We start from the raw sequence: 14,134 nt of genomic DNA, 5'->3' as shown, positions 1-14,134 counted from the left end.
TTGTTACAATCTGCCGTCAAGTCAGAACCAATTTATAGCAACCCTGATAGAGTTTCAAGGTAAGTGAGATACTATATGGTCACATTGTCCATTTGAATCGATTTCTGTTCTGACTTTTTAAAATTCAGGTTCAAGTCACGTGGCATTTGAACCACGTTCCCATGCACTGAATGGAGACCAATTTATTCCTGATTTAAACTGGTTTTGGCATCTGCACTGCTGAAACGGACTCATCTCTACAAACCCGCATTTCACCCAATTGATTTTAGAAGCAAAGTATTTCAAAAAAGTTCCTGCCAGCCGGTTGGAAAAAAAACACACACCTCGCTTCGCAGTCCATATCAATCAATTTCACACATGTTGTGTGTGAATGATAAAATCTAAATCAATTTTAAATGACATTTAAATGCGATTTTTACTGCCAGTGTGCCCACAGCCTGAGGAGTTTCCAGACCCCCCAGTGAGCTTCCATAGCTGAGCAGGGATCCAGACCGCAGGCCTCCTGACTTGTACTCCATCACTCTGTTCATTAGATCACACCGGATATCAAAGGTCCAGCGACCCCTGGCATATCAGCTAATCCAGTTCTAGTCATGCCCTCTTCCTACTGTGGAAGTTGTATGGGTTCTTGATACAGAGGATGATTCCAAAAGATGGTTCACCTTCACCTGCATTCTGAAGCTGCTTGGGGGTAAGGATTCAACCACACCCCCATGACACTGCATGTGACGATCTGGTCTTTGCATGTGAATTGGGGTAAGGAGAGTCTTCTTGCAGAATGCCACTGTGAAGTCACCAGGTCTGAAGCTATAATCCATGGCTTGAGAGTTTAAATATTATAAATCCTTTGTTATCAGTTTGACAAGGCTGGTTGAAACAAAGATATTTTGCTGCCTGAAACAAAGAACAAGATGGCACCTGCTTTCCATCCTGTGCCCCAAACCTGACTGGACTGAATATGATTTCTGACACAGGAAACGGAACCTGGTCTCCCACAGCACTGAAAAGCATTCGGTAGGCAAGGAATCTCTCGGCAAGCCACACAGTTCACAACTATCCCATCCGGTCCTTTCTGCCATTCCCAAGCATATGCCATCCTAGGTGACTGCCTCGTTGCGTCTCATGGCCCAGTCAGCCTTGCAATCAGGGAGAGCCAATAAACAACCCCAAAGACTTTTAACGAGCTGTAGTCGGTGCTTGACCCAACGCAAATTAACAACGGCAAGGTACAATCTGACGATATTTGTGCTTTAATGTTACAAAATTCCCCTAGGAAAATTACAACAAATTTTTTTTTGCTTCTACTATAATCCAGCCAACGTGTCAGGGATATCAAATGATTAGATCATTTCAAAGAAAAACACAGCAACTGAGCAAAACTAGAATCAAACTCTAAATCTTGTGCTGATGACGGGAAAGGAATGCAGAGCTAAATTGGAGAGTTAGGGGACAGAATGACTCCTCTTTAGCAGAACATAGGAAGCTAATTTCTCTTTTTTGGGGGGGAGGGAGTAACTACATCCCCCATAATCCCCTGCTGGGAACTGCAGAATTGCTGGCTGAGGCATTCTATGGATTAAAAAAAAAGTTATTCTTTCAAGCGTTGGTGTGTAGTGCTCAGCAGGTCCTTTCTATACTGGAGATCATTCACGACTGCCAACAGTCCTGCCTATCTGTTCAACAGAGATCTAAGCAATGAGAACTCTTTCCACAGTGATGCAACAGGTCCTTTGTAACTCACACAGACAAGGATGCAGCCTGTTCATATTGTCTGCCATGGCTTCCCGATGGACTGGATATGCTCCTTTGCTTTCATCCTCAGTGCAGCTATGCTGGTGTTGCGAGGGTCGACTTCTTCCAGGGGGAATTTGTCCACAAAATTGGTGCCACATTGATAGGGTGGCGGCGGCCCCATGGTTCCCAGGGGTTGCAAGCTATGTCCCATGGGGGGTGAGTTTAGGAAAGGTGGAGGGGTGTAGCTGTTGGGAAGGCTTTGGGGGGAAGCCACGAAGCCTGGCAGAGTCTGGAGGGGATTGCTGTTGGACATGGGAGGGTTCAGCCACGACTCCAGGGGCAAATTGCTCCCGATGGTCCCAATCGTGGAAGGCTGTGGGGAGCGATTAAAGGAGAGAATGGGAGAATCCTGCAGCTTCATGGATGTCACCTCCAGTTTCTCCTGCCTTCTCCACTTGGCTCGCCGGTTCTGAAACCAAACCTGTAGGGCAGAACTCAGAATTAGTTGAGCATCAGAAAGCATAGTTTCTCATTACTGTGGCTAAAAATGATGCAAAGATGTCCTTCCTTTGGATTCTAGCTCTCAGAATCCCACACACGTAGGAGTTCAAGTTCTGGAAGTGGTAGTCCGAAAAAGTAAACTTTCCAAGCTTTCGTTATTAAACAGCTGCTGTTGTGCTTTTTCCCTATTTAAAAACACATAGCCTTGTGCTGCTTTATTTGCATCAGCAACAAAATAATCTCATGTGTGATTACAAATGGAGCTGATATGGGTCAGTGGGTTGGAGCACCTGACCACAGAAGCACAAACTGTGAGTTCAAATCTGCATTGTGTGTCCTGGAAGAGGAACCAGTTGAGGTCACATGGAGTGTGTATAGTTGATGGGGATGTGTGGTTATGCCCCCTGTATAGCTTTAGGTATACTATATGGTCACCAATACCATCCAAATGATGGACTGGTGAACTAGTTCTGGGTACTTTATACCTGGAAAAACCTTGAGAAATTCAACACTGTAAGTTAGAATTGAATTGATGATATATAATTATTAGATGTTAACACAGCACTAGATAATTACACTTCAATTTCTTGATTAATTCAGCATAAATATAGATCTGTGGGCACCAATCACTTTAAGCAAAAAAAAGGGATACTGGAAATGCTTGTGTCACAACAGGAATTAGGAAAAGCACTCCTTCATGTCTCCCATTCAGGGAATAATGCTTCTATAGTGCAAAGGTAAAGGTTCCCCTTGACATTTTTAGTCCAGTTGTGTTCGACTCTAGGGGGCAGTGCTCATCCCGTTTTCAAGCCGTAGAGCCAGCGCTTGTTCGAAGACAGTTTCCGTTGTCACATGGCCAGCGTGACTAAGGAACACCATTTTGCCTTCCCACCAAGATCGTACCTATTTATCTACTCGCATTTACATGTTTTCGAACTGCTAGGCTGGCGAGGAGCTGGGACAAAGCGATGGGAGCTCACTCCGTCACGTGGATTCAATCTTACGACTGCTGGTCTTCTGACTCTGCAACACAGGATTCTTTCTGCGGTTTAGCCCACAGCGCCACCACATCCCTATTTCTATAGTGTAGTCCTATGCATATCCACTAAGAAACACACAGCATTGGATTCAATGCAGTGTACGTCTAAGTTAAATGGCTATAGGACATCAGCCTTAAGATGGGACTTGTGCACTTTTAAAAGCCAACACTCATAGATCAGAAAAGAAAACAAATTAATCTTTTCAAACTGCTTATAATGTCTTCTTACTGCATGAACCAACCATATGACAAGCTTAGGCTGAAAGACAGTAATGCTCCAAACCTACATAGGGACTTTTATTGCCAGAGAGGAGATCTCAACACAAACCTTCCCTGTCTTCATCCACACCTGCCTTGGTGTTTTTCAAGCTATGTTCGTGGGAAACCTTCAAAGCTTGATGGACAATCTTTCATGAAAAGCCAAGCAAAGGCAGGGAAACTTCTAGCTGTTCTGCCCATGCGACATTCCTCCTCGGGGCTCTTTACTGACTTCCTGCCTGCTTCCGGGCCCAACACAAATTTGTCACCCCTCCGTTCAAAGCCCTCTACAGACTTTCCCTTCCTTATCTATTCAGGGAGATCTTACATATCCCAGCAAATCTTGCTTAACAACTTCAAGCTTCGTTGCTCTGCAGCGTTGGCCCATTCATTAGGCCAAGTGAGTTAGCTATTTCAGGGACCCTTACTTAAGGGCAGCCGTGTCAATTCTTTGACTGCTCTTCTCAAGCCTCAGGACCATTTCCCTCTTCTGAAGGAGAAGCTGTGTCTACTAGACAACATGTCCTATTTTCCTGAACTAGCCTGCTATTTTCAGCTATGGTAAAGGATGTGCTTCTATTCTTGGTATCCATCTGTCAGTCTAGATGGTTCCGAAGGGCTGAAGGGGGTAAGAGGGTGCCATCTTGCTCCTCAACTTAGACAACAAAATAACTTGAGTCACCCTTGACACCACCCTTGATCTAAAGCACTGGTTCTTAACCTTTGTTACTCAGATGTTTTTGGACTGCAACTCCCAGAAGCCTTCACCATCAGCTCTGCTGGCTGGGGTTTCTGGGACTTGCAGTTCAAAAACACCTGAGTAACAAAGGCCTCTTCCGTCCTCATATGGCTCCAGAGTCACCAGAACTTTTAGAGATGTATTCTCTGATTTTTGACTGCGCTTTTTTATACCATGGAGGGACGTGGTGGTGCTGTGGGTTAAACCACAGAAGCCTCTGTGCTGTAAGGTCTATAGATCTGCAGCTGTAAGATCGAATTCACATGACGGAGTGAGCGCCCATCCCTTGTCCCAGCTCCCGCCAACCTATCAGCTCGAAAGCATGCAAATGCGAGTAGATAAATAGGGGCCACCTCGGTGGGAAGGTAACAGTGTTCTGTGTCTAAGTCACGCTGGCCATGTGACCATGGAAGATTGTCTTCGGACAAACACTGGCTCTATGGTTTGGAAACGGGGATGAGCACTGCCCCTTAGAGTCGAACATGACTGGACAAAAATTGTCAAGGGGAACTTTTACCTTTACCTTTTAGACTATAAACTCCTTTATTTCTGGATTCAAACACAATTTTGTATCTCCCTGAATGAATCCACCTGGATCTTAAGACCTTCAGGTGAGGCCCTTCTCTCTGTTCCACCACTCTTATGGAGGACACAAGGACAAGAGGGAGGGCCTTCTCGGTGGTTGTTCCTTAGGCTATGGAACTCCTTTCCGAGGGAAGCTAGGCTGGTTCCCTCTATGGTGTCCTTCAACTGAGCAAATATATATATTTAAACTATAAACAGCCTGTGATACCCTGAGAAGAACTTTTTAATGCTGGGTGCTGCTGCTGCCTTTGTATTGTTTTCAGATCATTTAAATTAGTTTTAAACTGCTTTTTATTTTATTTTATTTTATTAATTGTGTCTTTGTTTTAGTCTGATAATTTATTTAACACTGTTTTAATATTACAATTTGTTTTTAGCTATATTATTTTTAAGTGTATACTGTAAGCCATTTTGGGTCCTGCAAAGGGGAATGGCAAGATGTAACTAATTAACTAGATAAAGAGCATTATTGTTACACACAATTATGGGAAATAAAGGGAAATACTCTTGGTTCCTTCCTTCAGAAATTTCACTTTGGAAATATTTATAAAAAAAAGAAAGAATACATACTTCTCTCCCCACAAAGAAATGCTAAAAGAAATACATAAAGCCTCAAAACATCTTGTCAAAATGTTTCTAAAACACCATAAAGTGCTCCTTAAATGTAACGTTAGAAAAATAACTAGGTATAATTAATTATAGCAGAAAAGAAAAACTTTGTAACTATTAGTTGCATTATTCTATCCCTAAAAGTAACTAGTTACAGATGGCTGTTACTTGTAACTCATTAGGTCTAGATGCTGACTGTTGGTATCGCTCAAACCCAATTACTCCTCTTGGAACACTCCTCATTACTTTTCTTAAGACCCTTATTTCTAATAACCGGTTTGAGCTGATCATTTCCCCCCATGTTCTACCCTAACGAAGCCTCAGTACAGCCAGCTGCAATAAGCATACGCCCTGCCCCCTTCCTCTATAACCTGACCCAACCTCTTCCATCCCCCTTCCCTTCAGTCTGAGGATATAAGTTCTTTGAGACAAGTTCCTGTCTTCTTGCACCCTGGAAAATGATGAGCCTACTGAGTGTGCCATAGACATAAACAAACTCTTCATGGCCAGCCACAATGGAGCACTTAGCACATTCTGTAGGTCATCTTCAGCAAAACCAACAGACTTCCCAACAGACCATCATGATAAAAAAATACAGACATTTTTAGTCTTGAGAAGAGAAGAGTGACTCTTCAAATACTTGAACGATTCTCATACAGAGGAGAGACAGAATCCGTTCCCAGTCATTTCAAAGAGGAGGGTACATAACGATGGGCTGAAGTTATAAGAAACCAGATTTCAGTTGAATATCAGGAAAGACTTCCCAACTGTTAGAGCAGTGCGACAATGAAACTACTTATCTCAGGAGGTGGTGAGCACTCCAACACTGGAGGCATTCAAAAGAAAGCTGGACAGTCATCTCTCAGATATACACTTTGACTTGGATTCCTGCATTCAGCAGGAGTTGGGCTTAATGGCCTTAGAGGTCCTTAAGATTCTGTAATTCTACACAGAAAGTCCTGACTTGATGGGACATGATCATTATGATTGCAATGCTCCATGTTCCGACCTCACCGCAGTGACAAAAATATGCCATCAAATGACTTATGTGCCTGTCTGCTCAGTCCTCTTTCCAGGATGGGCAACTTCAAGGTCTTTCCTACTCTACCTTATTATGGTTCTTTTATTTTGAAACCAGACTTGGACTGGATAATCCTTCAACTAGAGAACTGTCCTTTATAAAAGAAGACAGTTGTGTGGCACCAAAACCTCTGCAGACACATATCCATACCTCAAACTTTCTACCTTTCAACAATACAATCTACTGTATGGCAATAGCAGTACATTCAAGGGTGTAATTTAAGGAGTCTTTTTTGTTGTTTAGTGTTAAATCCAGAGCACTATCCCACTACTGGTCCGTTACGAATTCCTTTTGCATGTCATGATATCCATTCTCATGGAGGTAACTTCCCAAGCATTACATTCCCTATAATTTTCTTCTGTTAAAAACAAAATACTCTTTTTTCTTCGGTTAGAGTGCAGTCCTATGTTTATCTGGGATGCGTAGCTGGGTGAGCTTCTATAAAACGGCTTTCCTTGTATAGTCGGACCAGAAAAGGGGCAACACAGCTTTCCAGTTATTGTTATACTACAATTCCCATCTGTCCAAGGCAGTTGATGGTAAGGAGTGACAGGAGATGTGGTCCAAGAACCTACAATATCTGAAAAGCCACACGTTTCTTTCCCCTCTTTCAGATGTTGAGCCAACCCTTAAAAAAATCACAGGAGTGAAGTCTTGACCAGCCTGGATTCATAGTACATTAACCGAAATCTCTTCTCTTTTTACTTGCTAGATGGGATAAAATTAGTCCTGTTTTTCCACCATTTGGGAGGCAGCTTTTTAAGAAATCCACTGTGTTTTTTGGAAACCCTCCCAGATTTTTTTACAGATGACTAGTAAATATTTCAGGCTTTTCAAATGTTTTCATGATCCAGGAATTAAAGATCATTCAGCTTTAATTAAGCCCATTTTAAAAACCTCCCACTTACAGTTAAGAGTGAGGAAAACTTGCTTTCTTGAAGTACGATCTACAGGAGCAATATAAAATGAAGTGATAGACATCTATAGAAAACAGCACTTCTGAGAGTCTTTGAAAGTGGCAAGTGGCAGTCAAGGTTCAGCACATTTAAATCCTCATCAATCTTCAACATTTAAATCTTCATCAATTCATCCATCTGTCCATTCCACAATACCCCACACACAGGAATTCTAGCTTTGGTAAAGAAATAAATACCGTACACTTCTCTTGCTTTTGAAAACATCTGTATTAATAGCATCTTTCCTTCTTTGAAAAGATGTTCAGCAATTGTTCATGACTGTTCTGTACTTATTATGGCCCTCCTATCCCACATTGCAGTTCATTAAGAAAAACAAAACAAGACTTTAAAAAAAAAACCTGAGGCTGCCCTAGAGCCTAACAAGTTTTATTTGGCATCCGCTTTCATAGTCAAATGAAAGCTTATGCCAAATACAACTTATTAGTTTTTAAGGTGTCACAGATTGTTACTTTTGGCTAAGGTTATTTTTCACTATAACTCCCATGGTGGCTGTGAGATTCTAGGAATTGTAATCCAAAAGAATTACTTTTCCTACGCCTACTTCTCCCCCCCCCCCGACATTGAGAAAGAAATGTGGATACAATTCAGGAACAATACACTAAAATATACATGTTTTTGTAGCACTTTATATTACTGTTTAAGTCAGAGTTTGTGGAGGATGCTGAGAACGCTCAGATACAAGTTTTGCTGAAACTTTGGCAGGACTTCAGTTCTTAGCATTTCTTAAAGATAAACCAGTTAGTGTAGATGTGCGTTAGCTGAATGGGAACAAAAATGGGCAGCTTTAAAAAGGAGGAGAAAAGAGAAGCAAGCATCAAGCAACTGCCAGAAACCTATGTAAGCCGCAGTACCTACATAGTGCTTATTTAATGAGGGGCTGGTCCTACCATGAGGTAGAGTGGAGCAGCTGCTTCAGATAGCATACGCTGGAGTTCTGGCAGAAACAGAAATGTATATGAGGACACAGCTGTGTCACCCCTCATCTAGGATTCAATTGCAAGTCTTCACATTTTCGTGGGCATCAGAAGAAGATGTGGTCATAGTCCCTACATATGATTCTCTGTCACCTACCCCCTTTCACAACTGCTTGAGGTAAAGAGATGTCACTAGGTGCTCCATACATCCGAAGAGGAAGGGAGCAGACAACAGGGATAAAGAGCAAATTTGTGGGGAAAGCTCCAGCTGATCTCTTTCTAGTTGCATCAGGAGATTTGAAGATCCACATCTGGTGTAAGAGATGCTAACCCTATCTTCCTGCCCCCAGTAGAAAAGGATAAAAGACAGAGCTTGGAAATGTGGCTTTTGCAGCCATGTGGGCAAAGAGTAAACCTTTGGTCTAGATGGGCGGGATAGAAATCTAATAAATAAAAATACAGTAATTTTAAAAAGGAATTCTGGGAGTCGTAGTCCAAAAAAGAAACTTCTCTAAAGGTGTGCCGATGCACAATAAAAGGATACTTATTTGGGGGAACAAGCAGGGGAATATTGCAAAGTAACCAGTAGGATTACATGACAGGACCCTTGTTTCAATTTCAGATGCAAAGAAATAAAGAAAAAACGGCTGCTCTCAATAGGCATCAACTGATCTTTTTCAGAGAGGGTGGAAAGAGATAATTCTCCACTCCATAACTGCCAAGTCAGAGATGGTCCAGACCACACACAATTATTTCCTCAGAAGCATCTGTATTCCAGACCTTGCTAATGGTGCTATAAAGTGACTATTGTACTGAGCAAACAAACAGGGGCCCATTTCTTAGGTAAGCAGGCCAAGGGAACAAACCCATTTGTTTTAAGACAAAAGGGGTGACCGGCTGACCTTAGTTAACAACATTGCTGAAAGGTATGAGATATAAAAAAGAAAATAAGCAGATCAAAGGCCATTCATGTATGCTTCTGTTCTGTTCCCTCCCCACTGTTATTTCTTGGCAGGTCCATCTGGAATACTTCAAACTGCAAGATGTGCAACTTCGCTGCAAATGTTCCCCACCCTGTTCCAAAAATCTTATATATCTCATTTGGCGAGATAAGATTTAATTACAAATAGCTAATTGTGTGTGCATGTTTTAAAGAGAGGGGTTTGAGGGTGCAATAATGCCCATTGCTTATGACAAGCAGACAGTAGGGATTTGAGTAGCAAGCTGAGAATTAATTAAGGCAGGTGCATCAATTAGTTAAGAGAGAAATATGTAGACTAGAGGTTGGAAACATTCACACGCATGCACACACACCTTTACTGAAACTCTAAGAATTCCTCACCCAGCTATGCTGAAGCATGCAGAAAGGGAGAGTTTTATTTATTTACTTGTTTCTGTATTATTTACCGTATTTTTCGCACCATAAGACACACTTTTTTCCCACAAAACAGGGGGGTGGAAAGTCTGTGCGTCTTATGGAGTGAAGAAAACAGATTATATTTTCCTGTTTTCTTCTCCTAAAAAATTGGTATTTCTTGGATTTCAACCATGCTTGTTTTCTTTAAAAAATATGACCAAAGGACACAAGAACACTCAGAGATGCTTGTTGGCTCAGAAATCATGGGGAAACGAATGCTCATTTCCATGCAAAGAGATAGAAGACTTAGACTGGGTAGCGATGGACAAAGATCTAGATTGCACAATATATTCTCTCCTGTAAAAGTAAGTAAATATAAATTCAATCAAGCATGTTGGCTACAGTTTTCCTTTGCTCTTGTGTGCTTTCCTCTCTCCTCCCACAGCATCCTATAAATAGAGTATTAGGAAAGTTCAGTTGTTTTAAAGACACTTCATGAGTGTAATTGATTTCACCAACTGTACAAGTGACACTTTTCCCCCCACCTCATGTGCTGGAAAAGGGGGGAAGTGTGAGGAACCCAAATCATAAAATCTGAAGCCAAGAGAGAAATTACAGACCGAAATGTAAAAAGAAAAGAGAAACAGATTAAGGAAAATCCCTTTACACGCCATTTAGCATGTGTGCAAATCTGAAAGTATCTCTTGGGAGAAAAGAGAGAGAGAAGAGTCCCTAAATGGGATTAGCACGCAAAGGTTGCTTTTGATTGGGGTCTCCTAATAAAGGATACAAGGAGCAGGAGACAATTAAGATGTCCGGGATTCTATAGAGCGGCTAGATTGGAAAGGTGGGAGAAGGATGTCAGGGTAGAAGAGCCAACTTGTTTTCTTCTTACCTGAACTCTCACTTCAGGAAGGTTAACCTTCATTGCCAGCTCTTCTCGACTGTACACATCAGGGTAGTGGGATTTCTCAAAGGCTCGCTCCAATTCATGGAGCTGGTAGGTGGTGAAAGTGGTGCGGTTCCTCCGGTGCTTCTTCTTGGGTTGGTCTTCGTCGGAGAGTTTGCCATCACTGTTATTACAAGTCGGCAGTTCAGGACTCAAACAATCTTCAGAGCGTTTGGGGCAGTAAGGATCTGAGAGGCAAGAAGAAAATTAGGCATGGCTAGTGCACCAACCAATTAAAGGACAAATAGGTGGGTCGGAGTTTGGAAGCAACAGTGGTTTGTAAGCCCCCCCTCCCCAAAAAGTAATATTTGCCAGCTCTGATATGAATTTAAGCTGATTTGATCTGAGTCATTTAGTGGCTCCAAAACACATTTTGATGAGCGCAAATCCCAGTAACTTCAGCATCACTTGCTCCCAGTGTCATCTGTTTTTTTTTAGAGTTGCTTTCCCATCTGCGTTTCCGTTTCTTTAATAAAAACACACACATTTTGACTGCCTTTAACATGGATTTACATTGGACATAGTTCTTCTTTATCTTTGGGATGATAAGCTTGAATTAGATTTTAATAAGACAAGCAATATCTAGTGTTACTAAGCACCCTCATAATCACAATGCTTAATTAGTGGTTTCATTGCATCATCATGCATTGCTCTTCTTTTTTGCTCCCTGTTTCTTTCAAAACTACTTTAAGATAACATTCCTTGTTTAAAGGAGCAACAGCAAACAACTGTTGCTTCTACGCTTCTGCTGCCGCTGCTAGCAGAACACAAGTGACTCTAACAGCAGGTTGCAAAGACATGAATCCCATTGATTTCACAGTCGTCATGTCAACTTTAAGCTGCAATCCTATGCAGAAGTTAGACTAACACTCAGCTACGGTCACATAGAAGTGGTTTAAATTAATATTCCATTAATCCATCTGAGAAGCTAATTCACACAAATTGCTCAGCAGCGCAATTTTGTTCGAAGCACTAGGTTTTTCCATAAATATGGTGAGTGTCCTTGTATCTGAATGACAGTATCTTTCCCTTTTGCCTTCGTGAATTAGGCCAGGTTCTGTTTAGACCAGTCCTCCCACGGTATCCTCCGACAGCCAGCAAGATGCTTACAAGGAAGATGTGATTCCCAAGTACAGTATAGGTTGGGGAAACGCTCTGGCCTTCAACCGAGAATGAACAGTGATTCCAAAATCATGTATGTCCCTCTGAATCCACAATGTTCCAGGTCAGCACAGCTAGGCTTGGCGCATTGGTCTCATTCAAAGCTATAAGTTTGGCGACCACATACAGAGCACAAGTGGTCCCATGCAAACGTTTTATTGTAACAGGCTGGTACTCCCAGCTCATCTCTAGGATGAGAGGTGTTCATCTTTAAGAGGAAGGGGAAAAAAAGCTTCTCTCCTTCCCTGTTTGAATGGCAAATTAACACAGAGCTGGACTGAAACAGGGAGATTGTGCTCCCCTTTTTTCTCTTATAATACGGGTCAAATCCATGCACTCTGATGGATCCCCTTGCGAGCAGGGCACCTGTGGATGTCCATTGAAAAAGCGACGCATGCACACACAGCCCAACCCCTATAATGCAATTTTGCTCTGTCTCCCAAGCGCCAGGACTATTTCAGCAACGGAAGCTGTGCTTTTGGGCATCTCTCTACTGGGTTTGACTTAGGAAAGAACTAATTAACTAGCAAAATGGGCTTCAGATGAGAATCTAGATGAGAGCACAGGGATCTGGCCCTCTGCTCACTGCAAAATAGTCACCCATCTGGCACTGCGGTGAGTGGAGCATTTCTCTAAGGAACAGCCTGATCTCATGCAGGTTTCCCTGAGAGGCTCAGGAAGTTCAGGAGGGCAATACAGTATCCCCAAATGAATTTGCAAACATTGCACCCTATGTACTGTGTGATAGTAACGTTCTCCCTGCCTTGTCGGTTCTTCTGAAAACTTATCTAGGGAAGGCTTGAGTTTCTAAAGTCCGGTTCTGTCTAACGTTTTGCAGATTCTCCCCTTTTTTTTAAAGACTGGGAGCAACAGAAGGGGCTTAAATGGCCTTTGGCATAAAGTCTTGACTCCCGACCCGTCACATTTTGCTCCTCTCTTGCTTCCTCTAGAAAGCTGCGCTGGACTTAAAAGAGGATGCGGTCCGTGTTACATCCGTTAAGGCTCCAAATGTTAGCCCCTGTCCAAAACGCCCCATATGAAAGTCTCACTTGCTTTTCCCCAATTATATCGAAGGTAAGCGGAGGGAGTATTGGGAAGAGCGCTTTTACGAATGGCACCAGTTAACTCATTCAGATGTATTTCAAGGAAATTCTTCCCCGAGGTTTTTTTTTTGGACACTTTCGAGACGGAAAAAATTCCAACATTGCGCCAATGACTTTAGAGACGCAACGAAACGCTCGAGCGCAAAAAGGCAAAACCAAAGCGAAGTCCCTCCAAGGAACCAACCAGAAGCCAAGCCCCAGCGTGCAAGCTTCGGAGAGGCACAGATCTTTTCGTCAGGCACGCGGTCTCCGAAAGATCTCGGGCAAGAACGAATAAGGCAGCAACGCCAGGAGGCAAGAACGAATAAGGCAGCAACGCCAGGAAGGGCCTCCTTGGGTTGGTTTTAGGGCCGTCCGCCGCGGCGTGGGTGACGGGGGGGGGGGGCGGCGACGGTCCCGGGGCAGCGGCGGGAGGGGGGGTCCCTGAACTGACCGCCTCCTCGGGGGTCCCACGTCTCCTCTCCTCCGCCTCCCGCTCACCTTCGAAGGGCTCCGTCGGGGGACCCTCCTGCTCCTGCCCGGCCTGTCCCGGGAGCTGCTCGGCGGGCATCTTGGCGAAGCAGTCGCGGGGGCTCATCTTCTCGGCCTCTTTCCCCGCCCGGGCGCCGCCGCCGCCGCCGCTGGCCTCGGGGGCGGCCGGGAAGGGGCCCAAGAGCGGGTCCTCTTTGGTAAATCCCAAAATGGCTTCGATGCTGTGCAGCCGCGACGGGTTCCCGCCGCCGCCGCCTCCAGCTCCGCCGCCGGGGCTCCGGACCAAGTGGCTCGCCAGGGAGGAGAAGCCGCCGCCGTCGGTCATGGTGAGGAGCGCCCCTTGGTGCAGGTGCATGGAGAGCGGCGGGGGCGACGCGGGCAGTCCCCGAGCCTCCCCGTCCAGGTCCGTGCACGCGGCCCCCACCCACCCCTCCTTCCCTCCCTCCCTCCCGCCGGCGGCCCTCTCGACGGCGGCGAGGATGGGCCCGGGGCCGGCTCGCTGCTGAGCTCCCCCGGGTGTCCTCCGGGCCGGGCTAAGCCGCTTCCCGCTCCGCCGTCTCCCTCCAGGGGCCCCGGCGCCGCCTTGTCCTCGCCCGGCCCCCGAGGGCGCGGCCGCGACGGGCGGCGTCCGGGAAGGCGCTCCGCCGCGCCGCGGG

At 44.4% G+C, this 14,134-nt stretch overlaps 1 protein-coding gene across 1 annotated transcript; it reads right to left on the bottom strand.

Annotated features, from left to right (window-relative positions):
* Positions 1-1,227: 1,227 nt before the first annotated feature.
* RAX (retina and anterior neural fold homeobox) lies at positions 1,228-13,888 on the bottom strand. Its single transcript, XM_072992873.2, has 3 exons — positions 13,488-13,888; positions 10,690-10,931; positions 1,228-2,215 (listed from the first exon to the last, which is right to left on the bottom strand). Exons 1-3 carry the CDS (start codon positions 13,831-13,833, stop codon positions 1,763-1,765), a joined length of 1,041 nt encoding a protein of 346 aa, XP_072848974.2. The 5' UTR covers positions 13,834-13,888; the 3' UTR covers positions 1,228-1,762.
* Between the last annotated feature and the right edge of the window lie 246 nt (positions 13,889-14,134).

This window comes from Pogona vitticeps, chromosome 2 (assembly GCF_051106095.1).
Source record: "Pogona vitticeps strain Pit_001003342236 chromosome 2, PviZW2.1, whole genome shotgun sequence".
In the NCBI taxonomy this organism is placed as follows: Eukaryota; Metazoa; Chordata; class Lepidosauria; order Squamata; family Agamidae; genus Pogona; species Pogona vitticeps.
Note: the sequence above shows the minus strand (reverse complement) of the source record. Positions and strands in the feature narration are given on the sequence as shown.

Bases quoted from the DNA above. Each gene is read 5' to 3' on its own strand.
- RAX (XM_072992873.2), bottom strand. From the start codon at position 13,833: ATGCACCTGCACCAAGGGGCGCTCCTCACCATGACCGACGGCGGCGGC. The intron at 10,932-13,487 runs GTGAGCGGGAGG...CTTGCCTCTCAG, and splicing joins CCCGACGGAGCCCTTCGAAG to ATCCTTACTGCCCCAAACGC. The intron at 2,216-10,689 runs GTAAGAAGAAAA...TCTGCCCTACAG, and splicing joins TTCCTGAAGTGAGAGTTCAG to GTTTGGTTTCAGAACCGGCG.